Consider the following 27,399-nt stretch of genomic DNA (forward strand, 5'->3'; position numbering starts at 1 on the left):
CGTTTTTACCGCGTTTGCGTTTTTTTCCAACATTAGGTGGCCCCTCACACTAACCCAAACCATGACTTTACTAACCCTAACCCTGACCCTAACCCTAACCAAATCATACTTAACCCTAACCCAAACCCTAAACCCTAACTAACCCTAACCCTAACCCTGACCCTTAACCAAATCATACTTAACCCTAACCCAAACCCTAAACCCTAACTAACCCTAACCCTAACCCTGACCCTAACCCTTAACAAAACCATACTTAACCCTAACCCTGACCCTAACCCTAACCCTTAACCAAACCATACTTAACCCTAATCCTGACCCTAACCCTAACCCTTAACAAAACCATACTTAACCCTAACCCTGACCCTAACCCTAACCCTTAACCAAACCATACTTAACCCTAATCCTGACCCTAACCCTGACCCTAACCCTTAACAAAACCATACTTAACCCTAACCCTGACCCTAACCCTGACCCTAACCCTTAACCAAACCATACTTAACCCTAATCCTGACCCTAACCCTTAACCAAACCATACTTAACCCTAACCCTGACCCTGACCCTAACCCTAACCCTAAACCCCCTTAACTAACCCTAACTCTAACCCAAACCCCTAAATTCCATGGTTAAAAAAAAAAACGCATATGCAAAAAAACGCATACATGAGCATGCCAGTGCGCACATATGCGCATCCATAGGCTATAATGGCCATTTTTAGCGCAAAACGTGCGCATATGTGCGCATGCGCTTTTTTGCAGGGCCAAAAAATGCAACATGCTGCGTCTGGAAAATACAAACGCACACCCCAAAAAAACGCAGCGCATGAAAATCGCATACATGCGCTTACAAGCGCGCAGGTATGCGCACCCATGTTAAATATAGGGGAAAAAACGCATGCGCACATATGCGTTTTTTTCCAGCGCTAAAAAACGCAAATGTGAAACCAGCCTAAGAACCAAAAGAAAAAATTCCTCATAAGATAATTGATCCCTTCATATGCAGACACTAGCAGACCAAAGGAGAAAAAATGGAGTAGAATCAGAAGTATAAAAATATATTTTATTACAATAATGAATACAAAATATCACAAAATAGTATTCAATAGGATTCCATAGTTTAGGGCACAAGACACAACAAAGCTAAAAGCAGGTATCACCCCCAGGGAAAGGAATGACCAGATAAAAAGTATATTTTAATCAATAGCTATAGATATCAGACAACAAATATATCAGGCTCAATTCCTAATACCCATGTTAATACAAGAGGAAATTCAAGTTGGAATATATAAGCCAAGGAGCAAAAAAATCACCAGTTAGGCTAAGTGCACACGTACCGGAACTCTCGCGGAAATTACCGCGAGAATTCCGGAATTCCAGTCCGCGGGAAAATCGCATTTTAAATTCCCGCGATTTTCCCGCGGAAAAACTAGCATTTTGCAAGCGTAATTAGCTTGCAAAATGCTAGCGTTTTCCAAGCGATCTGTAGCATCGCTTGGAGAACTGATTGACAGGTTGGTCACACTCGTCAAACACAGTGTTTGACAAGTGTGACCAACTTTTTACTACTGAGGCCGTCTATGCAGCATCAGTAGTAAAAGATAGAATGTAAAAAAAAATAAAAAATGGTGTTATTCTTACCTTCCAACGTCCCGCTCAGGCGTTCCCAGTAATCCTTTGCGAAAATGCCCGCGATGACGTCAGTTCTCGCAGGATCGCGACGTCTCGCGGTCATTCGCGATGACGTCGCGCGAATGACCGCGAGACTTCGCGATCCCGCGAGAACGGACGCCATCGCGGGCATTTTCGCAAAGGATTACTGGGAACGAAAGCGTGAAGAGAAGCGGGAAGACTGCGCGGGACGTCGGAGGGTGAGAATACAATATTTTTTATTTTTAAATTCTATTTTTTACAGGGATATGGTACCCAAAGCCCGGAGGACAGTCTCCTCTCCTCCAGACCGTGGGTACCATCCGCAATTGTTCTGCTTACTTTCCACATGGTGTGCACAGCCACATGCGGGAGGCAAGCGGAACAATGCATTCTTATGGGTGCGGGATCGCCGCGATTCCGCAAATTAATGAGCATACTGCAGTTTTTACCGCAAAGCGATTCCGCCGCGGTAAAAACCGCAGCATTAGCACAGCATTGCGGAATCCCATAGGAATGCATGGGATGTTTATTTTTCGCGTTTTCGCGGCAAAATCGCGCGGTTAAAACCGCCGCGGAAACCAGGGCTGTGGAGTCGGTAAGCCAAACCTGTGACTCCGACTCCTCAATTTCCCTTACACCGACTCCGACTCCAACTCCACGACTCCGACTCCCACACATATTGCTTATATTTAAGTGAAAAAATTTATTGTAGTACAATGTGAACCTCAGACATTTAATCATTTTTATGATCCAATAATCAAGATATTTAGATAGAACAGAATATATATTGGTGTACTACCCGGTTTTCATTCTTTTTGGTACAGATACGATATGGATAGACAGATATGGATAAATGGATAGATAGAGCAGATTTCTAATCTGCTTTTGCTATTGAAAACATTATCTATGAGCTCAAAAACCTTTCAGGTGATGCAGTTTTTTAAAAAGATGATCAGCTTTTGCAGCTGAAAAACGTATCCTCAAAAAACACAGGAAAAACGCTGTGTGTGAATGTAGCCTTAGATCAGGAATATAACAGCCATTTATAGGACATTGCATAACTTTCCCAAACTCCTATGAAAAAATATTCAGCACATCCTGCATTGAATTACTGTACCCAATTTATTATATATTTTAGGAGTCGGAGTCGGTCCATTTTATACCGACTCCAACTCCACCAAAATGAGCACCGACTCCACGACTCAGACTCCGACTCCACAGCCCTGGCGGAAACGCGAAAAAAACGCCACGTGTGAACTCAGCCTAACAGATTATATATACAGTACAGACCAAAAGTTTGGACACCTTCTCATTCAAAGAGTTTTCTTTATTTTCATGACTATGAAAATTGTAGATTCACTCTGAAGGCATCAAAACTATGAATTAACACATGTGGAATTATATAATTAACAAAAAAGTGTGAAACAACTGAAAATATGTCTTATATTCTAGCTTCTTCAAAGTAGCCACCTTTTGCTTTGATTTCTGCTTTGCACACTCTTGGCATTCTCTTGATGAGCTTCAAGAGGTAGTCACCGGAAATAGTTTTCACTTCACAGGTGTGCCCTGTCAGGTTTAGTAAGTGGGATTTCTTGCCTTATAAATGAGGTTGGGACCATCAGTTGTGTTGTGCAGAAGTCTGGTGGACACACAGCTGATAGTCCTACTGAATAGACTGTTAGAATTTGTATTATGGCAAGAAAAAAGCAGGTAAGTAAAGAAAAAACAGTGGCCATCATTACTTTAAGAAATGAAGGTCGGTCAGTCCGAAAAATTGGGAAAACTTTGAAAGTATCCCCAAGTGAAGTGGCAAAAACCATCAAGTCATGAAAATAAAGAAAACTCTTTGAATGAGAAGTTGTCCAAACTTTTGGTCTGTACTGTATATGTATGTATGATTATATATATTTTCACACACATACATATACTCACACAGATGGCAACAAATTTAAATTTATCCCAAATAACGAAGTAGCATGCAACATGCTCAGTGGACAAAGCAGTATATAATGATACCATTTCCTCAATCATAGCTCAAGCAATAATACCGCAGTGTATAACCATCAATAACTACCTGCAGTCATGATGAACGGGGGGGAAAACAGCCTGCTGGAACGCAGCTCGACGCACGTTTCACCGCCTCTGCAGTTTCGTCAGGAGGTAGAGTAGCGCTCATGTCGATATCCTTAAATAGTGGTGTGCTGATGAATAATTGGCAGAGCATGTGGCAGCACACGACCGCCATGATGCAATGTCACAGAGGGGACGGCGCTCAATGCGCATGTCACCCGGTCACGTGACTGTACAGGTAACCAGGACGATGTGTCGCAACTGAAGAGCACCTCCCCATCGCGACGCCACAGCGCATGCATGTCGTGGGCACCCATGAACCGGCCAAGAATGTGTGAGTAATTACAAATGACCAATGAAAAGCTCATAAGGAGCCTATCAAAAGATAAATAAAAAGTACCTACATATAAACCCACAAGTAGAAAGGATCACCACCACTCTACCATTACTGGGACTATTGGGATAATAAATTGCCACATTGCAGATACATTTCTAATAAAAGTCATCAAAATTAGACCAAACATGACTGCCGCATCTCCTCCACTCAGCGCCGCCTACGGCCGCATGCAGCCTGCGTACCCCATCTTTAACATTGGAGCTTCATGGAGGACGTCTGCAGCTCGCCCAGCCGCAAATGTGAACCTAGCCTAAGGCAAGTGACGTGGAGCAGAACTATCATTATGGGAGAGGAATAAACCGTTGAGGCCATAAATATTGGAACAGTTCATAGATAAGGTGTGTGAAAGTTACAATGTTCTGTGATTAAGGTCTGGTCCATGGTCCTAATGCCCCCAAATGGTTTGAAGAGCACATTCTTTAGTTATTAGCAACTCAGTAGGTAAATGCCGACCCATTAAAGAGCCATCCCACTTGACTTGGGATTTTAAGCCAAACCACAACATCAATTTGCTGTTTCAAATGCTTTGCCCCTCATCAGTGCAAAGCTGGAGACTCCTTAAAGATAAACTTTACACCTTAGTGTCTGCTGAAGGCTTTTCACTAAGCCAATCAGTCTGAGCCAATGATACGGGGCAAAAACCTCAAAACTGACAGATTCTGGTTAGACTGAATATCCTTGGTTATGTGTAAAACTCTTTAAAAAGTTCATATCGACTTATAGGATTGCTACTTCCAAAGGATGACACTAGAAACCCTGTTCTCTTTCTTTATGAGGAGACTATAAACAGTATCAGACATGCTGAAATCCAACATGCCCGACCATTCTTTTCTCCAAAATCTGCTGCCAGAGACTAGTGGAGACATCTCATACATGAGGGCTGAAGATGAATTTATATTATTCAAATGTAGGCCATAAAACAACGCATTTCAGCAAGTATTTGTATATATACTTATAAAATTGAACAATTACCGCTCTGGATGAAAATGTTCTTCCAATTGTGTCCAATGCTCATACTCTACAAATTCCTACATAGTTGGCCACTTCGTCAAAAGTGCTTTTTGCTTTTCCCTGGTACAACGCTGTAGTACTACGGGTTGCCCTCCAGACCAGCAATAGTCACAGGGATAATGGCACTCAATGAACACCCCACTTACACCATCACAGCCTTGCTCTTATACTCACCTACCGGTCATCTTTTGCTGACTTTTGTTACTGATGGCAGCTGTCTATAGCTTCCTTCATTGGTCATTGTATGGCAGCTGCATTGTGCAAACTGCCTTGAAAGAGTGATGTGTGATGCCTTCTGTAGGAGAAATAAATGTAGGCCAGGGTCAGCATCGATAGCGTGATCACAGCTGTGTTCTGTCCCCTATCAGAAGTGAGCAGCCTATCCCCAGATGATGAATGTAGCTTCAGGTACTTGCATGAATCTCCAGAGACTACGGCAGGTCAGAAGGTGACGCACACTGCCCTTTTATGAAAGTTGTTAATTGCACACTTCTGGAGGTGGAAACACCAACTAAATGATCAAAATAATATCAAAACTGGTCCAAGTCGCAAAGTCCTTCTACATCAGTGATTGCTACCACAGACGAATGCAGAAAGTTGGATGGACATTGAAATAAGAAATGGAGATCACTACAACAGTGGCATTTAATTTGTTACCGAAATGTATGCCCCATATTACACCAATTAATATAACTAGTTGGCCCATGTGAAATTTTTGCACATTGGTCGTCAGGGGCACAGGCAATTTCAGAAAAAGCAAGCTGGTCAAATGTAAATGTATTTCATGAGATGATGAACACAGACAGGTATTTATATACTGTATGTAGATTGGTAATAGAATAAATTGGTTTGATAAGTAGAGGCCAAAAAATGTTTTCCAGTTGAGGTGCCACCTGCAGGTCATTGTGTCTTTCTGCACATTTATGAAAATGAATGTTCAAACTGTATTTAGTGATAAAATCGTGGATGTGTGGTTTGTTTGGCTCTTTTCTTGCTGAAGGGAGCAAGTTTACCTTTCAAACGGTGTATTATTTGTGTGTGTGGGGCGAAGTAATCAGTGAAAAAGCAGTGCATGTTTACTAATGTGTTTGCATGTGTGACTCACCTGCAGTGAAGTGTGCAATCCTCCAATGTGCCTGAAATAGGCTGGGCAAGCACATGGGCAAGCTGGAAAGACCCCAAGGCAAATATTTGGATTTGTTTGTGATGTCTGTAAGCAGCTTTGTGGTAGTGTGCTTTGGGGTAGTGTGCTGCCACCTGCAGGTCATTTGACTTTTCAAATGGTGTATCATTTGTTTGTGTGGGTGGAGTTTGAACAGAGCAAATGTGCAATTCAATATGCAGTGCATGTTTACAAATGTGTTTGCATATGTGACTCACCTGCATTGAAGGGTGCAATCCTCCAATTTGGCTGAACTAGGCTGGGCAAGATGGAAAGACCCTAAGGCAAATGTTTGGATTTGTTTGTGATGTCTGTAAGCAGCTTTGTGAAAGTGTGCTTTGGGGTACTGTGGTGCCACCTGCAGGTCATTTTTCCTTACTGTAGGCTTATGAAAATGAATGTTTAAACTGTATTTTGTGATCAAATCGTAGATGTGTGCTTTGCTTGGCTATTTTCTTGCTGAAGGGGGCAAGTTTACCTTTCAAATGGTGTATCATTTGTGTGTGTGGGTGGAGTAAGAATGGAGATACAAAGTAATCACCGAAAAACAGTGTTTAGAAATAATAGAATAGATACTTGTAGATGAGCATCAAGATTTCCACTACCTAGGTCTGTTGTTTGTCCGCTTACATACTCCGTGGTAGCCGGATGAGGATAGTGCAAACATCTGCAGCCAGCACTCAAATGCCAGCATCCTGGGCACCGCTTGTGGAACCATGGTGTGTGAGCCAGAGCCATTTGGCTACACTCCTTGGGACATGCATGTCATAGTCAAGAGGTTTTGAGGCTGTAAACACTAGAGGAAGTTTGCACTTCCCTATTCCGGCTTTCTTGCTGTACCAAAGTGGACCACAGCGGTGTGAATTTCTTTGGTCATCTCTACTTACAGTATACTAACACAAATTGAAACCTCAAAATGAAACTTAAAGAGAAGCCACCACCAGAAAAGGACCTGTTGTTGAAATCAGGTATTTGAGTTACATGTATTTTTTTTTTTTTTTAAATGTAATTAAAAAAAAAAGTTTGAAAACTTGCAACACTGGTCCCTTGGGCTTTTTTTTTTTTTTTTACTCAAGGAGCCCTATGCACCATGACTGGCATCTTGTGCGCCCGTCTTAACGAATGGAACCTGCAGGAGTAAGATGCGCCTAATTCATTCACAGGCACACTAAAAATCCCCAGTGGCCAGTATAAAAACTACAAGATTAATAAAAAAATAAATACAACTAAATTAGTAAAGATTGGGATATGGAAAAAAAAAAAAAAAAAGCAATGCTAGCATTTTTTTTAAAATACTTCAAAGATGTGATTTTACAACAGGACATTTTCTGATGATACATTGCCTTTGATGAGGTTAAGGCTATGTGTCCACGTTGCAGAAATGCTGCAGAATTGTCCACAGCATTTCCGCAACTCCCCGCCGTGGGTAAAACGCATGCGGAATTTGCATGCATTTTCCCGCAAAAAAAAAAAAAAAAAAAAGTTTTGAAGGCGTTTAGCTTGCAGAATAATAGCGCATTTCCAAGCGATTTGAAGCATCGCTTGGAGAAGTGATTGACAGGTTGGTCACTCGTCAAGCATAGCGCTTGACAAGTGTGACCAACTTTTTACTGTTGATGCTGCCTATGCATCATCAATAGGAAAAGATAGGATGAGATAGATATATATATATATATATATATATATATATATATATATATATTTTTAACGATATACCTGCCCGGAGTCCACCCACTTGTCATTGGCGCTGGCGGCAACTTCCGTTCCCAGGGATGCATTGTGCGAATGACCTCTGATGACGTAGCGGTCTCGCGTGATGCTACATCATCAGAGGTCATTGTCGCAATGAATCCCTGGGAACGGAAGTTGCTGGCAGCGCCAATGAGGGCCGGGAGGACTCTGGGGGCCGACAGAGGGTAAGTATATCTCTATTTTTTATTTGAATTCTATTTTTTACAGGAATATGGTACCCAGGGCATGGAGGACAGTCTCCTCTCCACCAGACCCTGGGTACCATCCGTACATGAAGCGCTCACTTTACACATGGTGGGCATAGCCACATACGTAAAGTGAGCGTTTCAATGCAATCCTATGGCGGTGGCATCGCCGCGATTCCGCAGAATTAATTGACATGCTGTGGAGTTTACCGCTATGCGATCCCATAGGATTGCATGGTAATGCGTTTTTTAAGCGTTTCCGCAGCAGCAAAAACACAGTGGAAACGCTTAAAAAACACAACATGGGCACACAGCCTTACTGGTAAAAACTTCTCGCTTCCCATTGGCTTTTCAGTAGGTTGAAAAAAAAAAAATTGACTCAGGTGTTACTCGCCCTTCCTAGGTCCAGTGCTTCAGCCCTGCCACTGCCCTGGACATTGCAGATGGCGTTCCTGGAAAACTCTTAAGACTGCATTTAAAGAGTAGCTATCATTTCAACTGTACTGAAAATTATATTTGGAGGAACTTTTACGTGCAAAGGCGCTGAATTCATTTTACATTGTATAAACGGCTTTTGCTTAGGATCCCATGAGAGACATATTCCACATCAGGTTCGAGGCTTTTGTTGGCAGATACGTCAAGTGTATGTGCCAGACTAAAGCCTGAATACTATATGAATAAAGCCTTACAGTATCTGTCCCGCTAAATGGATATTGGAATCGCCTTATTGAGAGTGGCGGGGCATGAGCACTGAAGAATGTGGAGCAAACGTGCAACTTTCCATAAGACCTGGGGATTTCCCCATATATGAATTCCTCTTCAGTATCCCTTCCGGAAGGGCGATGCGGCACCCCCCAGTGGCTCAAGTACAATATCACACTGGCCAACCACAAGGTACACTTCAGGTGCCAGCCACACAAGACGAGGAGCTCAAGGAGGAATGTATTTCCTTTAGTAGAAACTACATCTAGTTTATACTAACGTGCTCTTCAAGCAAATTTGCCAGCCTATATAAAAAAAAAAAAGCTTGGATGAAGTGCACAATGAGGCCGAAATTGCTAGATTTCTTCCTACAGAACTTTCTAATGAAATGCAGCTAACATAAAACCCCGCATTGGGCCTGGTTGGTGGGGTGAGCAGATAAGGTGGGTCTCAGGACATCCAACTGTCCCTCTAGCCATTTATTTCAGATCGATAAGCGGCAGCAGGAATGAACAAAAGCATATTCCCATTCCGGATCCCCCAATCACAGCACTATTTCCCCTGGTGGTCATGTGACAACATTTAGGCCACGTTCACATTATCAGTATTTGGTCAGTATTTTACCTCAGTATCTGTAAGCCAAAACCAGGAGTGGGACCGTCAGAGGAAAAGTGTAATAGAGACACGGCACCACTTCTGGATTTATCACTCCTGGTATTAGCTTACAGATACTGAGGTAAAATACTGACCGTGGCCTAACTATTCTGATCCTCTGATTGCAGCGCTATTTCACCCAGTGGTCAAGTGATCATGCATTACTATTCAGAGGGGTCTTCCACTCTGACAGAATACTGAAAGCTGGCCACTGATAATAATTGTGTTTCAGTTCTGTCTGGTAGGTAATCCCTACATGTGTTGTGGCTGTCAAACAGCCATGAGACAAGCAGCCGTAGGGACCCAAACATATATTATTAAACTACGCTGAAGGCACTCAGTTAGCACATGAGCATGCTCAGATAACACCTTATCCCAGCATGTTCGCTCATCACTAGTAGTGACCAGTCAGAAGCCAGCTTTAATTTTTTTTTTTTAAAAAACTAGTAGGGTATAATAAAAGCTGTACTGAGATTGTTTTTTTAGATAATTTTGATTAATCTGTCCCTAAGGCTGCATTCATATGGTCAAATCTCACAATCCATATTTGGAACTCAATGCCAAGATGGACCCGCAGGTCTCCTGACTCAAGAGACTCCGAACCTATAACCTCATATATGGCTGTAAGTTTGGATCATGAGAACCTCAGTCCAACCAAGCACGGAGATCTGTGTACACACTGTGAAATATTGCCACCTGAACTCACACTTAGGTTTGTGCAGCACATACATGCATTAAGAAGCGGCATTAGGAAGCTAGAAGCTCTGTAAGGCCGGAATCACACATGCAGGAAACACAGCTGAGTCTTGCATGTTAATATCCGGCACAGCCGCTGGCACTGGGAAGCGGAGCGTGCGGCTGCATGTATTGCTATGCGGCCTCACGCTTCAATCCAAGTGCCGGCGGCAGTGCCGGGTATTAACATGCGAGACTTGGCTGTGTTTCTCGCATGTGTGATCCTGGCCTAAATAGTACCTGCTACACACACAAGCTGGATGTAGGCATTTCAGGGCCAAGTCATTTATATTCTCTGAAAATTCACCCACTAACAAAGGTCCTGGAAGCATTTTATTATCGCACGATGAGATGTGACTGGAGAATTTGTCTGAATTAGGCTTTAAATAAGTAAGCCACAAAGTCTAACAATAAATCCAGACATAAAAAAACCTTCCAGTATTAGGATCTTACATGATATTTTTCTGATTACTTGATCGGTGCCTAATGCATTTCTTTAATCAGCCTAGTCACTACTGGCGGATAAGCCGTGAGGCTCGGTAGTCAAGAGGTCAGAGTTCTAAAGCCAAGAGAGTACATCATAGACAGAGGGGTGAGATGAAGGTGTGGTCAGGAAACAGTCCGAGGTCAATATTCCAAGAAGGTAGTGGATCACGACAAAAGGGCTAGGCAAATGGATGGTCAAAGGCAATTCCTAGTTCGAGCAGCAACAGTCAGAAAACCAGACAAGGCGCACAGAGCAAGCACACACCTCAAGAGCAAAGTTTCCATTAGCAGCAATCAAAGGCAGTGAGCTGGCTAAATAGCCAGGTATTTACTCTGGATAAGAAACACATGGATGAAGTCCCGGCACACCCTGGTCCTGACTGAACGGCTTCACACATACGTCTTTTACATCAGTTGCAATCTGCGAAAATGGCGCGACACGGATCCGCAAACGTTTTGAAAGCAACGTGTGCTACCGGACCGTTGCTTTGACGAGAGAGAGAGATATAGAGAGATATAGAGAGAGAGAGATTTTTAGCAGCTGCCAGAACGGGATTTAGGGTTAAATTTCTGGCAAAGGCAATGCTTCCGGGAATGTGCAGTGACAAATGCGGATCCGGCCAGCCTAAAAAACGTTTCATTGTCCGTCCTGTCATGTCAGTGGATGCCAAAATTTTGGCGGATCCATAAAAAAACGGATCCAACGGATGACCATCCATCAAGATCCGCCGATAATGCAAGTCAATGGGAAAAAAAACGGATCCGCCAAGAAAAATGGCGGATCAGTTTTTCTGCAAAACGGCGGATTATGACTAATGGAGACAAACGGATGTGTGAAACAGGCCTAAACTGTCACTCCAGACACGGACAGCTCAGCACATCCAGGATTCGATTGGATGGCTGAGCTATCCATCACCATACAGACAGTTCAGCACATCCCATTCCTAGATTGGATGGCAGAGCTATCATTCGCTATGTCCAGGCAGTCAGATAGGAGGAATCAAGACACAACCATGCTGAGTTGTCAGGGTATATCCAGTGATGACAGAAGCCAAATACTAATAATAGCAGGTATTATATAGAGATAATTAGAGATCTAAAATGTACAGTTGTATGGGTTGATTATATTTCCTCCTTGGTCAATCTTTGCTGATGTAGGTATATTTTATGGGTAATATGGAAACATGCACCCATGTATTCCTTACAGTGGAGGAGTCTCTGATCACCCAAGTTTCAGATGCTCAGGCAATCCGTCTCTTATGTTTTTGTGTTATATGCTTGGGTATCTAGGTTGGAAAGTACCAGAGCACCATCCTCCTAATGAAGTGAGAAGTAAGAAAGACAAGCAACTCATCCCTCTCACAACTACACAGACAACTTGTGAAAACACCTACACAACACCTTTCTATATGCCGGGATCAGTCACATCTGTGACCACAAATAATGTAAACTAGACGATGTTTTAGAAGAAAAATCAATACACTAAGGCCTGCATACATTTCTACAGAAAGACTACAATGCCAATATCATCACAGATTGTAATGCTATTAGAATCCCTTAACGTGTGGCCACCTGTGGGGGGCAATTCCTAAATTATGCAATGCAAAAACATCACTGTGATAGACAGCTACACTCCTGCACCAGGGAGGAGAAACCTTCAAATCCATGGAGTTCCTTCATAATCTTCCCATCAGCCCCATTACTGTGATCATTAGTGCTCCCACCCAAGGACCTAAAGCTGGCCATACACACGAGATACCGGTCAGCCAAATGTTTGTTGGGCAGACTATCAGATATCTCTCCAGACTCCCCCATACAGGAGTATTCAGCTCGGCCAAGCATGCACGTGTTTTCAATGGGGAGTGAGCAGAAAGACACTACCAAACACTGTGGGAGCAGGGTATCTTCTTTGAAAAGAAAAGGAGGATCGGGCAGTGAGAATTCAACTGCTCGATACTTCTCTTCTCCAACATCATCTGACTGGGTAGAGTCAGAGGCCCCCATACTCATCAGATTGTCAAAGGTTGCACCCAACTTTCAGCTGATGGAGTATATGTATGATGGGTATATGGACATGGGATGGCGGATATGTATGATGGGTGTATGGGCACGGGACTATGAGATGGAGGATAATCATTATAATTTACAGCAGGGGATCACAGAGGATTCATTTTGTGAGGTAAAATATTTCACTGACTGTTTTTAAACAATATTTTACCTCACAAAATATATCCTCTGCGATCTCCTGCTATAATGTCAGTATTGTCTTTTGCTTCCTCCCCTGCCCAGGAGCTGTGGTATAGACAGGTCAAAGAAGAGAGCACAGAGGGGAGAAGTCAGCACATGGGGAAAGAGAGAGTGGATAGGTGGGTGAGCACATGGGGGGGGGGGGGGGGGGGGGAAGAGATTCTCAACGCTGCAAAGCCTGCCCCCATCGTGACATTACCGCCCTAAAGATGCGAGAGCATCAGGCCTCCATCTAGTCTTAATGATAAAAGGACAAAGCGTGGCATAGTTATTAGTACATGGGACTGACATTTTTACAGTTAGCACAGCACAAGAGATCCCAAGCGAGGAGGCCGCTGTAGCGGTGGGCCACCAGCACAACACATCAGCCATATATCTAGGTGCAGTCCTTTACTTTCTACAGTGAGATACATGAGAACGTCGGATATCAGCGGTTTACAAGAACACACAGCTCCTGGGCGTCCTGCAATGTAATGTGACATAAGCTTATGACACACCAGCGACACAAACCACTGACATCTGAGCACAAGAAACACTTCCCCTCCACACCTTCCCACTTAGTGTGCAGCCTATCCACCAGCACTGCCGCTTCCACCAATCACTATCTCACGCTTTCCCCACCAGCTCTGCAGAATGTCAGGGAAACTACTATTGGCTTCACCGTGCTGTGCCAGAGCCAGGGATCTTTAGCAGCAGCAAGAAAAATTAACTGCTACCTAAGATTACTCAATGATATGCAACCCAACAAAATGGAGATTGTAGTCACACCAACAGCGGCCGACCCTGCACAGCTTGGGAAGGGGGGGGGAAATCACACCCAGCAAATACTCCATTCAGAAGGGAACAGCAGGAGACCTCACACAGATAGACTTCAATGCTGTCATTAACTATTATCCCAACTGCAAAACACAAGAGAGCTGGGTTAACCCCACAGTGTCTGCATGCGTAGGAAGACTGTCGGGCATAAAGGGACCAAATATTAGGCCCATTTAAAACTGCAGCAGCAGAAAAAAGTACAGTGCAAGGTACAGGGTCAGGTGTCAGTGAGAGCAGGAAGTCCAGCAGAGGGCACCACACAGAAATGACAGGACTCCACTTCTGCACTGCCCTACAAGGTATAATAGTATGGACTGTACAGCTGTGAAGCGGGACTGGCACACTCCTGGATAACTGATAGCACATCTCACATCAGGAAAAGGGGGCACTACAGGGCATTCCCACCAGGACCGGTCACATCAGGAAAAGGGGCACTACAGGGCATTCCCACCAGGACAAGGGGCACTACAGGGCATCCCCACCAGGACAGGTCACATCAGGAAAAGGGGCACTACAGGGCATTCCCACCAGGACAAGGGGCACTACAGGGCATTCCCACCAGGACCGGTCACATCAGGAAAAGGGGCACTACAGGGCATTCCCACCAGGACAAGGGGCACTACAGGGCATTCCCACCAGGACAGGTCACATCAGGAAAAGGGGCATTACAGGGCATTCCCACCAGGACAGGTCACATCAGGAAAGGGGGCACTACAGGGCAATCCCACCAGGACCGGTCACATCAGGAAAGGGGGCACTACAGGGCATTCCCACCAGGACCGGTCACATCAGGAAAGGGGGCACTACAGGGCATTCCCACCAGGACAGGTCACATCAGGAAAGGGGGCACTACAGGGCATTCCCACCAGGACAGGTCACATCAGGAAAAGTGGCACTACAGGGCATTCCCATCAGGACCAGTCACATCAGGAAAAGTGGCACTACAGGGCATTCCCATCAGGACCAGTCACATCAGGAAAAGTGGCACTACAGGGCATTCCCACCAGGACAAGGGGCACTACAGGGCATTCCCACCAGGACAAGGGGCACTACAGGGCATTCCCACCAGGACAAGGGGCACTACAGGGCATTCCCACCAGGACAGGTCACATCAGGAAAGGGGGCACTACAGGGCATTCCCACCAGGACAGGTCACATCAGGAAAGGGGGCACTACAGGGCATTCCCACCAGGACCGGTCACATCAGGAAAGGGGGCACTACAGGGCATTCCCACCAGGACCGGTCACATCAGGAAAGGGGGCACTACAGGGCATTCCCACCAGGACAGGTCACATCAGGAAAGGGGGCACTACAGGGCATTCCCACCAGGACAGGTCACATCAGGAAAAGTGGCACTACAGGGCATTCCCACCAGGACAAGGGGCACTACAGGGCATTCCCACCAGGACAAGGGGCACTACAGGGCATTCCCACCAGGACAAGGGGCACTACAGGGCATTCCCACCAGGACAAGGGGCACTACAGGGCATTCCCACCAGGACAAGGGGCACTACAGGGCATTCCCACCAGGACAAGGGGCACTACAGGGCATTCCCACCAGGACAGGTCACATCAGGAAAGGGGGCACTACAGGGCATTCCCACCAGGACAGGTCACATCAGGAAAGGGGGCACTACAGGGCATTCCCACCAGGACAGGTCACATCAGGAAAGGGGGCACTACAGGGCATTCCCACCAGGACAGGTCACATCAGGAAAAGTGGCACTACAGGGCATTCCCACCAGGACCGGTCGCTTCATGCTGTTGGCACCACTAGAATACAGGCAGTATGCCAACACAGGACCCCCTCCCCATACAGGCCACTGAAGGGACCCCGCAGATAAAGCCGATTCTTGTTACACACATTGTAACGTGGTCATGCGCGGGTCACACAGGGGCATGAGTGCGCCACCTGCACAGCGTCACATGACCCACTCACCTTTACTAGCTACCTAAGGGTATGTTCACATTGAGTGGTTTTGGAAGCGGATCTGCTTGAAATTCGAATTCATAAACCCCTTTACAGACTCCCTGATTGAGAGTTGAAGTCCGATCTGCTGCACAATCCACATCGCGGATCGCCATGTGAACATAGCCGTAAATCTGCGGAAAGTGACGGAAAGTGTGTCAGGAAATGGGGCAAGTGTCCAGGCGAGGCTGGGTGAGCGGTAGGGGAGAGGGCACACAGCCGCAGGCTCTGGGGTCCCAGGGGCGGCCCCCACACCACGGCCAGCGGACCAGCATGCAGAGCCGCCGCCGCCCCCAGCGCGGCCCGATGGGAGCCGTGAGTTTCAGAAGGTAAACAACAGCCACGCCCCCTACAGGCTCCCCCAGCGTGCAGCATGAGGCCAGCAGTACATTTCCATTCCAGCCGCGCAGCCCTCCACTGGGCACAGCACCCTGCCAGCCATGTTCTGTGCTATGCCAGGGCAGTGCACATGGAGGGAGCGTGGCTGCAGCATGGAGCCAGCCTGCCCCGGGCACTGCCAGGCTCTGCACCGGAGGTGCCAAGTGCCGCAGTCATTAATAAGGAGTTTAGCACGTAAACACGCCATGGCCGCCGGGGAAAGTTGCAGTTTCCATCCGTCCCTCAGCGCTGCCGCATCATTCCATCACAGCCCGTGGCCCCGCTTACCTTGTGGGCTCCGCCGTCCGCCGCGAGTGGGAGAAGCTCAGGTTAGAAGAGGGGAGGATCCCGCGGAAAGCACAGGGAAGCCCAGGAGCCTGGCGGCGGCTGGCCACATAGTGCGCGGGGACGCCGTGCTGCTCGCCTCAGGACCGGCCACAAAGTAACTCCCGGGCGTCACAGGCCGGCGCTCGGCGCCCCGCACGCAGCCATCGTCCTATGTGCGCCTGTATGCTCATATGAATGGTTGCAGGCTGCTCTGCTGGGAAAGGGGGTGGGTGCTGCTCGGCTTACTTCGCCCTCAATCCTGTGTCAGTCTCCAGCCGGGTAGGAGGGGGTGTAACCCGTGTCCTCTCCCTGCCGTCACCGCACACCACGCACTTTATTCACACTCGTGTGACAACACTGCGCCTTCTCGGAGTTCAGGCTACTAGTGGCCTCTCACTCGTGCCCCCACCTCCTCCTCCCATCACCTCCACTAGTGATGCTCAGGAGACGAGTGACGTACTTCTTATTGGGATCTGCTGCTGCCACAACCCAGGATCTGAGGAGAACAGATGTATCTGTAAGGGCCGGTGACAGGGCGGGGCGAGAGCAGAGGAAGTCACCAGCCACACTCCTGTGTGCACACACGGACCCGCTGCCACTGACTGCGTATGCTATGGCACTACTGTGTGCACACACGGACCTGCTGCCACTGACTGTGTATGCTATGGCACTACTGTGTGCACACATGTACCTGCTGCTGCCACTGACTGCGTATGCTATGGCACTACTGTGTGCACACACGGACCCGCTGCCACTGACTGTGTATGCTATGGCACTCCTGTGTGCACACATGGACCCGCTGACTGCGTATGCTATGGCACTCCTGTGTGCACACACGGACCCGCTGCCACTGACTGCGTATGCTATGGCACTACTGTGTGCACACACGGACCTGCTGCCACTGACTGTGTATGCTATGGCACTACTGTGTGCACACATGTACCTGCTGCTGCCACTGACTGCGTATGCTATGGCACTACTGTGTGCACACACGGACCCGCTGCCACTGACTGTGTATGCTATGGCACTCCTGTGTGCACACATGGACCCGCTGACTGCGTATGCTATGGCACTCCTGTGTGCACACACGGACCCGCTGCCACTGACTGCGTATGCTATGGCACTACTGTGTGCACACACGGACCTGCTGCCACTGACTGTGTATGCTATGGCACTACTGTGTGCACACATGTACCTGCTGCTGCCACTGACTGCGTATGCTATGGCACTACTGTGTGCACACACGGACCCGCTGCCACTGACTGTGTATGCTATGGCACTCCTGTGTGCACACATGGACCCGCTGACTGCGTATGCTATGGCACTCCTGTGTGCACACACGGACCCGCTGCCACTGACTGCGTATGCTATGGCACTACTGTGTGCACACACGGACCTGCTGCCACTGACTGTGTATGCTATGGCACTACTGTGTGCACACATGTACCTGCTGCTGCCACTGACTGCGTATGCTATGGCACTACTGTGTGCACACACGGACCCGCTGCCACTGACTGTGTATGCTATGGCACTCCTGTGTGCACACATGGACCCGCTGACTGCGTATGCTATGGCACTCCTGTGTGCACACACGGACCCGCTGCCACTGACTGCGTATGCTATGGCACTACTGTGTGCACACACGGACCTGCTGCCACTGACTGTGTATGCTATGGCACTACTGTGTGCACACATGTACCTGCTGCTGCCACTGACTGCGTATGCTATGGCACTACTGTGTGCACACACGGACCCGCTGCCACTGACTGTGTATGCTATGGCACTCCTGTGTGCACACATGGACCCGCTGACTGCGTATGCTATGGCACTCCTGTGTGCACACACGGACCTGCTGCCACTGACTGCGTATGCTATGGCACTACTGTGTGCACACACGGACCCGCTGCCTGCGTATGCTATGGCACTACTGTGTGCACACATGGACCTGCTGCCGCTGACTGCGTATGCTATGGCACTACTGTGTGCACACACGGACCTGCTGCCGCTGACTGCATATGCTATGGCACTACTGTGTGCACACACGGACCCGCTGCCACTGACTGCGTATGCTATGGCACTACTGTGTGCACACACGGACCTGCCACTGACTGTGTATGCTATGGCACTACTGTGTGCACACATGTACCTGCTGCTGCCACTGACTGCGTATGCTATGGCACTACTGTGTGCACACACGGACCCGCTGCCACTGACTGTGTATGCTATGGCACTCCTGTGTGCACACATGGACCCGCTGACTGCGTATGCTATGGCACTCCTGTGTGCACACACGGACCCGCTGCCACTGACTGCGTATGCTATGGCACTACTGTGTGCACACACGGACCTGCTGCCACTGACTGTATACTATGGCAATACTGTATGCACACATGTACCTGCTGCCACTGACTGCCTATTCAATGGCACTACTGTGTGTACACATGTACCTGCTGCCACTGACTGCGTATACTATGGCACTACTATGTGCACACGTACCTGCTGCCGCTGTGTATACTAAGGCACTACTGTGTGCACACGTATCTGCTACCACTGTGTATACTATGGCACCACTGTGTGCACACATGTACCTGCTGCCACTCACTGTGTATATTATGGCACTACTGTGTGCACACATGTACCTGCTGCTCCTGGCCTCTGACTGTGTATACTATGGAATTACTGTGTGTACACATGTACCTGCTGCTCTTGACCTCTGACTGTGTATGCTATTTCTCCTTTAGAATTTAAAGTGCTAAACCTAGGACTCTCATTCTGTCCAACACCAAGATGGGATGCTTTCCAATTAGAGAAAGACCTACAACAATTTTACCGCAACATTAGATTAAAGGTACATTTTGACGATTCTTCAACAAGGGTAGCCAACAGCATAGCTCCAGATTCCAATCGGGTCATTAGCCCCTCGATTACAATTGACACCTTAGGACTACACAACCCAAGTAGCTTTATGCCTCCCAAAACCAATCATGCAGTTGAGACTTTTATAGACCTTCTTGACAGGGATATTAAACAGACCATCCATGACCAACGATTGGGCCTACTTCCCGTCCGCCATAATTTATCACCTGTTGAAAAACAAGCTATCTCATCCTTGAGGGACAATCCAAACATCATTATAAAACCGGCAGACAAAGGAGGAGCAATCGTTGTCATGAACAAGAATCAATACGTGACCGAAATTCAGAGACAACTCTCGGATACCAACACATACAGGAAAGTTCATACTGACCCGACATTCCAAATACGTAGGAAAATAGACCAAATTCTTGACAAACATATGCAGCTTAAGACCATAGATGCAAAGACTAGAACATTTCTGACAAACCAACATCCCATAACCCCGGTACTCTACACCCTCCCCAAAATCCACAAAAACCTACACAACCCTCCTGGACGTCCAATAGTAGCTTCCACGGACTCCATCCTCAATCCTTTATCCATTTTTCTAGAGAAAATATTAACTCCATTTACTCACACCACTAAATCTTTTATTTTGGACACAGGCGATTTCCTGAATAAGATTCGTTCCATTAATTCCGTTTCACCCAGCAGCATTCTCTGCACCTTTGATGTCAACAGTCTATACACATCAATAACACATGATAAAGGTATAGAGGCAGTCAGACTAACTCTCATGGAAGCTAATACTGCACCGGACACACAGGCTTTGTGTTTGGACCTTCTAAATATAGTCTTACGGGAAAACTTCTTCCGATTCCAGGATGATTTTTTCATCCAGACATGCGGCACCGCGATGGGCTCTAATGTAGCCCCCGCGTACGCAAATCTTTACATGGATAAGTTTGAACGAGACTACATTTACGCCAATCCACTTTTCCAGGAATTTGCCACAGTGTGGCTTCGCTACATTGATGATATTTTTTGCATATGGGGTGGGGACTCAACTAGCCTTTCTAAATTCTATGATACCATCAACAATGCCAGGCATGAGCTGAAATTTACAATGTCCCACAACCTGGAATCAATCAGTTTTTTGGATACTAGGGTCAAAAAAGATGCACAAGGAACACTGTCATCCGATCTTTACACTAAACCCACCGATTGCAATAATCTCCTTCTGTATGACAGTTGTCATCCAAGGTCCACCCGTAATAGTCTCCCACGATCACAGTTTAAAAGGATTACCAGGATTGTATCAGATCCTTCGACTAGAGACCTCAGATTACAAGAAATGTAACTAAAGCACGGATTGACCCCGACACCACCAGAACCACAACAATCAAACCACCCAGACTCCCATTCGTCCATGGTCACCACCCGTCCATGCAAAGAATACATAATCTCATCCACAAACATTGGCCTCTATTGACCAGATCCTATCCTAGGATTAACCTCTTTAAATCCCCACCATTGATGTGCCTGAGGAGACCTCAAAATCTTAAGGACAAGCTTGTCCGGGCTGACCTGGGTACCTCCAGTCACATCAATACACATACTCTAACAGGACAAAAGAGAACTGGTACATTCCCTTGCCTAAACTGCATGAGCTGTTCCAATATCATCAAAGGCAGTGAGATAGTCCACCCACGTTCTGGCAAATCCTATCCAATTAGGGATTACTTCACTTGTGAAACTAACTTCGTCGTTTACATCATCAAATGTCCATGTGGTTTATTGTACGTGGGTGAAACCACCCAGGCAATCAGGGACAGAATATCCAGTCACAAGTCTACGATTAGATGCGAGAAAACATGGCTCCCACTTCCTGCCCATTTCAAGGAAGCCCGACACAACGTATCACAACTACGGTTCCAAATTATTGAAAAAGTCCCTAGACCCAAAAGAGGTGGGAACCATGTTCGCCTTTTAAAGCAACGGGAGACATTCTGGATCTACACACTAGACACCTTACATCCGAGGGGTCTCAATCGAGAAATCGATTGGCTAATCTAATAATTTTTATAAAAATTTCTTTTTTTCTCTTCCTCTTTCCCTAGACCCATTGATTGGTTGCCTTCTTGAGTCTCCCCTTTTTACATCTAACCCAAGCGGTAAGATAATGAAACATAATGTGTTTTTGTTTTTTGTTTTTTCTTTTTCTTTTTTGTTTTTGTTTGTTTTTTCTTTTTCTTTTTCAAGTTTGCAAAAAAGTTTTCCACAACCCCAACCCCCCCCTCCCCCCTTTTTTTTCCCTTCCTCTGTTTGAAGGCATTTTGCCGTACAATTTATTTTCACCTTTTCTTTACAAATTTGGTCTTTTTATTTACTTTTCAAAAAAATTTTTTTTCCCCTTATATTTTGTTCCTTGCAGGTTTTTTTCCCCCCCTTTTTTTTCCTTTTTTTCTTCTTTTCTTTTTTTCTTTTTTTTCCCCCCTTGTTCCTTTTTCTCTTTATTTTTTATTTTCTTATTTTTATTTTATATTTTATTTTTTATTTTTTACTTTTTATTTTTTACTTTTTATTTTTTGTTTATTTTTATTTTTTATTTTCTACTATTCTCATTTTATATCTTTATTTTTCCCTTTATTATTTTTCCTTCTTTATTTTTCCTTTTTTCTAATCTTCATAATTCATTTGATTTGAGTTCATAACCTTCTCCATTCTCTCCCCTAGGTCTGACATCACTCTTTTCATTTCTTTTATTTTTTATGTTTGTTTAAGTTTGGACTCCTACGCAATTCAAATGCTGTATATTTACATGTATGATTTGCAATAATACTGTTCGTTTATATTTGTTTCCATATGTTAATTGCCCAGTCTCTTTATATATAGCACACTGCACCTCCCCCCCTGATGCGTGTGTCCCACTCAGAGCTACAGCAGTCTCTGCATGGCCTCATTAGGTTTTCTTTGATTGCGCTCTACTGCGCATGTGTGAACAGCCAGCGCCATCTTTTTGGTGGGGATCACTGTGAGACACTACGGCCGTGCTCCAATGCACACGCCCCGGCGTCTGATGTCACTTCCGGTCACATGACCGGACCAGACAGGATAAAAAGCACAGCCTGTGATCCAGCGCTCACTCACTGCTCTGGCACCATTGTGCAGACTTCACACTCCACTGAGCCACCAATAATAGTAAGTACTGTCCCATTGGGACCACTGCTGTACCACCAACCTTACTATGGTCCCTACCCAGGACCACCGCTGCATCACCAACTTTTGTATGGTCCCAATCCAGGACCACCAATCCTGCCACATCTCTAATGTACCCCCTTTTTCTTTGTTTAGCAGTGGCATATTTACCAGTCCACCACCTCTTCAAGGAACAGGATTTAGCGGCAACTTTGGTATATTTCTTTGTTTTCCCTAAATAGAATACAGCTTTTGTCTGGACAGCTAGATACCTGGGCATATTTTTACAGTCCCTCACTGTCTTTTTTGTATACAACTAGCTACGCCACTTATGCTGGTTAATCTGTTTTATCCATCTGTCCTCCAGACACCCAGTTCAGTACTTGATCTATTTTCATTTTTTACTCTTTATTTTTTATTTTTATTTTCATTCTTATTCCTATTTTTTATTTTTGTCTTTTTTTCTTTATTTATGTCACCCTAACGATATGTTCATCTATCCCTACTTACAGAATATGCTATCAACTCATTTATGCCTAGCAGTGACACTATCGATTTGGTGAAAACAGACCCTACATTCAATTGAAAAGGGTATGACCACGCTCCTTCATGTTTCTTATCTACCGCGTTATCTCTCAGTTTCACGTGTTTGATGTCTCCACATCTTTCTAAATAATTCTAGTGCTTATATTCCATGCTCTCTGGATACTATGTGTATATATTTTGTATAAAGTTTACAATTTTTTGATATTTTTATGTATGTATTTTATTACTGCGACTTTGTGATAAAGGCCGATGTGGCCGAAACGTCGTTTGATGTCGCTTCCTCACTGTCAAGCAATAAATTTACTTCACATTAAGTACAATCAGCGTGTGCAGTGACTATACATTGTTTATGGCATTACTGTGTGCATACATGTACCTGCTGATCCTGGCCACTGACTGCATGCTGGGGACCAGAGAGGCCAGTGTGTGTGTATACTTTTGCATTACTGTGTGCACACATGTACCTGCTGCTCCTAACCTCTGACTGCGTGCCAAGGACCAGAAGGTGGCCAGTGTCCGTGTATACTATGGCATTACTGTGTACACACATGTACCTGCTGCTCCTGGCCACTGACTGCACTCCAGGGACCAGAGGGAGGCCAGTGTCTGTGTATACTTTGGCATTACTGTGTGCACACATGTACCTGCGGCTCCTGGCCACTGACTGCAATCAGGGGGCAGCCAGTGTCTGTGTAAAGTATGGCATTACTGTGTGCACAAATGTACATGCTGATCCTGGTCACTGACTGTATGCAGGGGAGGGAGATCATATGCGAGGGTCGATATGTGTCCCCCACGATGCTGATGGAGTCCTTTTTGAGCCCCTGGAGTGCCTTGTATTCACAGCAGGATGCCTGTGAGTCACAAGGCAAAGTAAAAGTAAGTGAGGACCTGGTCAAGCTATTTGGCCAAGACAATGTTCAGGAAAACCCGGTAAGGACATTTATTTTTGAAGCGGACTACATGATGCTAGTGGGGCGGTCCGTTTCCTCTACACCAGGTCTTACTACTACAGTATAGGGTTTGGTTGTGTCAGTGTTTTGCAAGTAGCAGAGCAGGTGGCTCTGCAGCATCCAGCCTGTGTGAGGTAACACAGAGCCCAGAGCAGCAAATGCCTGGCACCCCACGGCGTGATACGGTGGTGCAGTTGCCTTCTGCAACCGCTCTCGTATACTGACTGTTGTGGCACCCCGGTTGCGATCCAGATGATACCGCACGCTGTGCACGGTGTGAGTTGTTTGGATATTAAACACGTTTGCTGTGATCTTTCCTGTGTTTCCTGCCTGTTTGTCACACTGCACCAACCCTGCTGCACTACGTTTGGTTGGAGAATGCGGGCAGTTTGAATTGAGGCATACCTCAATGCCAGCTGCATGTCTGTCGTTAGGCCTGCCACAATGCAACGCAGGCCTGCGGACAAAATGGAGGAAATCCTGAGGCAGCTGGTCATCACACAGTAACAACAGCAACAGACCAATAACCTGTTGCTGCAGCAAATTGCAGTCCTGCGTGAGGCACCTCCAGCACCGACCCCGGAACATCGCAAGGCCTGAGACAAGGTCCGCTCCGCTTTGAGGAATCTGAGTCCGGAGCAAGACATGGAAGCTTTCCTCACAATATGAGTGCACTGAAGAGCGGGTGAACCTGCCAACTTCCCAGTGGGCCGAAGTGGTGGCTCCATTCCTGAGGGGTGACGTGCTAAAGGACTACTTTGACCTCAGTCGGAAGGACGGCCAGGACTATGCCATGCTAAAAGGTGAGATCCTTGCCCAACTAGGGGTTAATATCTACGTGAGCGCCCAACAGGTGTTTTCATGGACTTTTGTGGAGGCCCAGCCAGCCCGGTCTCAGATGTATGACTTACTGCAGCTGTTGAAAAGGTGGCTCCAACCTGATACTGACTCCAGCCCAGATGGTGGAGAGGCTGCTGGTCGACTGGCTGGTGAAAGCTCTGCCAGCAGCCATACAGCGTTGGGTGGGTCAAGGGCACCCGGGCACCTGGGCCAGGTGGTGGGACTGAGCAGCACAAAGCCACTTTGGACTTTATGTGGGTCACAGCTTCACTACGGCTGTCACGTCGGGCCCCACCAATCCAGGAGCCTGGAAAAAGTCCATGACCCTCTACAGTCAGGAACAAGCCCGTACCGAGGGGATATTCCGAAGGGAGAGTGACACCAGACCCGTGTCCTCTAAGTTCGCCCCAAGGTCAAGTTGCCCCGCAGCAATCAAGTGTTGGCGTTGCCAGGGCCCCGGATATGTGGATACCAACTGCCCTCTGACAGCTGAACCCATGGACTGCGGGTATACTCATCATGTCTCTATGCATGCCCAACCAGTCTGCACTGCCACTATAGGCACTGCCTGCGGCAAATCCCAACTGTGCCAGGTACTTGTCAACGGGTATCAAACGGAGGTTCTATTGGACTTGGGGAGCTTAGAGACTCTGGTCCATGGGTCTCTTGTTAGCGACAACCACAATAGACGGAAAGTGGGGGTGGTGTGTATACACGGGGAACTCCGAGAGTACCCGACCACAGGGGATACGTTTTCCACACCATGTGGAAAAATAAAACATGGGAGTGATGAAGACCTTTCCTTATGGGATTGTGTTGGGAAGAGACTTGACCTTGTTCTGGTCCATGTGGGAGACCAGAGTTAACCCTCCCAGGGTAAATGTTATTCCGGGCGAGGAACCTGAAGATCCCGAGTCAGAGATACCTGCCGTAGGGGTCGCCAACCTAAGGACAGAGTGTAACCCCAATAGGTTTCCTCTCGAGGTATTGGACTCACCATAAACTCTTATATTTATAATTAAAATATCACTTTTATTTCAATTAATTAAAAATTAAACAAACGTGAACATAACACCATCACCAAGTCAAAGGGAATAACCCCACAGGGCGGTGCCTGACCCTGTAATTAACTGAGCCTCCCTACCTACCAGCGGAGGTTGGCACCCTAAAAACCTGCACAACGGAGCCCCCACTCGTCGACGGCTCTCTGCTGGCCCTATAAGGCCCCATCGGTGACTGGGGAGTGGTAAGATGTTCAGTAGGTTGGACACAAAGAATAGATAATAGAATATGTCAATGTCTTGATGTCAAGAATAAGATGCAATCAAAAACATGTATCACTACACTATGCCTTAGCTTGATTAGGAAAAGAACTAGTGCAAGAGAACTATCCTTAGATATCACTAACTTATTCTTGCACTCTGGTTGTATGACTGACTGCGGGAATTGGCACCCTGGAACCTAAAAACTGGTGTCCCCACTAGTTTGGGAAATTCTACTGTCCCTTTCTCTTAAGCCCCCGTTACACACTGCAATATCTCTAGCAATATCGCTGTAAAGTCACCGATTTTGTGACGTTGCAGCGATATTGCTGCATGTGATACTTACCTCCGACCCGCTCCCCCGCTGGTTATCGCTGATCGCGCGAGAAGCTCCTGGACCATTCCTCGTCGGCCACTTCCTGCTGGGCTTCCTGTGGCGACGCGTGGACGGGAGGACGTCAGGATCGCCGCGTCTGACAGGTAAGTAGCGATCCCCGACCCCAGCGATGTCGCTGGTGAGATCTGCCTGTGTGGCAGCTCACTAGCGACCACCTAGCGATGCACCAGCGATCCTGACCGCGTCACATCACTGGTCGGGATCGCTGGTGCATCGCTAGGTGTAACGGTACCCTTAGACAGATAAATTTAAAGTGCTTAGCGCTAGACAAGATTAGGAGCACTTCCACCATGTGCAAGAGAGATGGCTCAGTACAGTAAAGCGATTACTACTATTGGGTAACTTAATAGAATGTACAGTGGTTATGGAAAAAAGGAGCGATAGCCAAGTGTGTAATGTCCATGCCAAAATTGTGATTATAATTGGTAGATAAACAGTCAATTAGCAGATGGCTAATACAGTCTGGCAAATCCTCTTATAGTTGGTAAAATGTAGAATTAGACATTGTATAATTCCTTTTGGTCACATGCTCCTAAAAACATTCCATCATATGGTCAGTTGAACATATATTAAATCAAACCGCTCAGGTGCCATAAATTGGCTCTTTCAATCAGATATACCGGTAAATACAGATCCACCCTTGTGGATAACATACTAAGCAATATACCACAACCACCTATTATATTTACACCAAAGTTTTGGACTCAAAGCTAGACTGCAGCTCGCTGAAACTCTCAACTGCAAATAGAATTAGAGAGCAGAGAGTCATCGTTAAAGAGATAATATATGAATACTGTGCCAAAAACACC

At 46.4% G+C, this 27,399-nt stretch overlaps 2 protein-coding genes across 4 annotated transcripts in view; one reads left to right on the forward strand and one right to left on the reverse strand.

Annotated features, from left to right (window-relative positions):
- JADE2 (jade family PHD finger 2) overlaps window positions 1–17,069 on the reverse strand; it is a 385,012-nt gene extending 367,943 nt beyond the window's left edge. Inside the window, exon 1 of one of the 3 annotated variants that reach the window (XM_073573758.1) lies at window positions 16,999–17,069. The gene's annotated coding sequence lies outside the window, so the exon portion shown is untranslated. Of the gene's footprint in view, window positions 1–15,803; window positions 16,222–16,499; window positions 16,932–16,998 lie in introns of those variants that run through there. The other 2 variants (XM_073573756.1, XM_073573757.1) reach the window with 2 other exon arrangements.
- On the forward strand, window positions 16,943–21,508 carry LOC141087907 (uncharacterized). Its single transcript, XM_073573760.1, has 2 exons — window positions 16,943–17,055; window positions 19,280–21,508. Exon 2 carries the CDS (start codon window positions 19,504–19,506, stop codon window positions 20,752–20,754), a length of 1,251 nt encoding a protein of 416 aa, XP_073429861.1. The 5' UTR covers window positions 16,943–17,055; window positions 19,280–19,503; the 3' UTR covers window positions 20,755–21,508.
- The last annotated feature ends 5,891 nt before the right edge of the window (window positions 21,509–27,399 follow it).

This window comes from Dendrobates tinctorius, unplaced genomic scaffold, assembly GCF_039654945.1.
Source record: "Dendrobates tinctorius isolate UK_male_01 unplaced genomic scaffold, ASM3965494v1 ptg000036l, whole genome shotgun sequence".
NCBI classification, from domain to species: domain Eukaryota; kingdom Metazoa; phylum Chordata; class Amphibia; order Anura; family Dendrobatidae; genus Dendrobates; species Dendrobates tinctorius.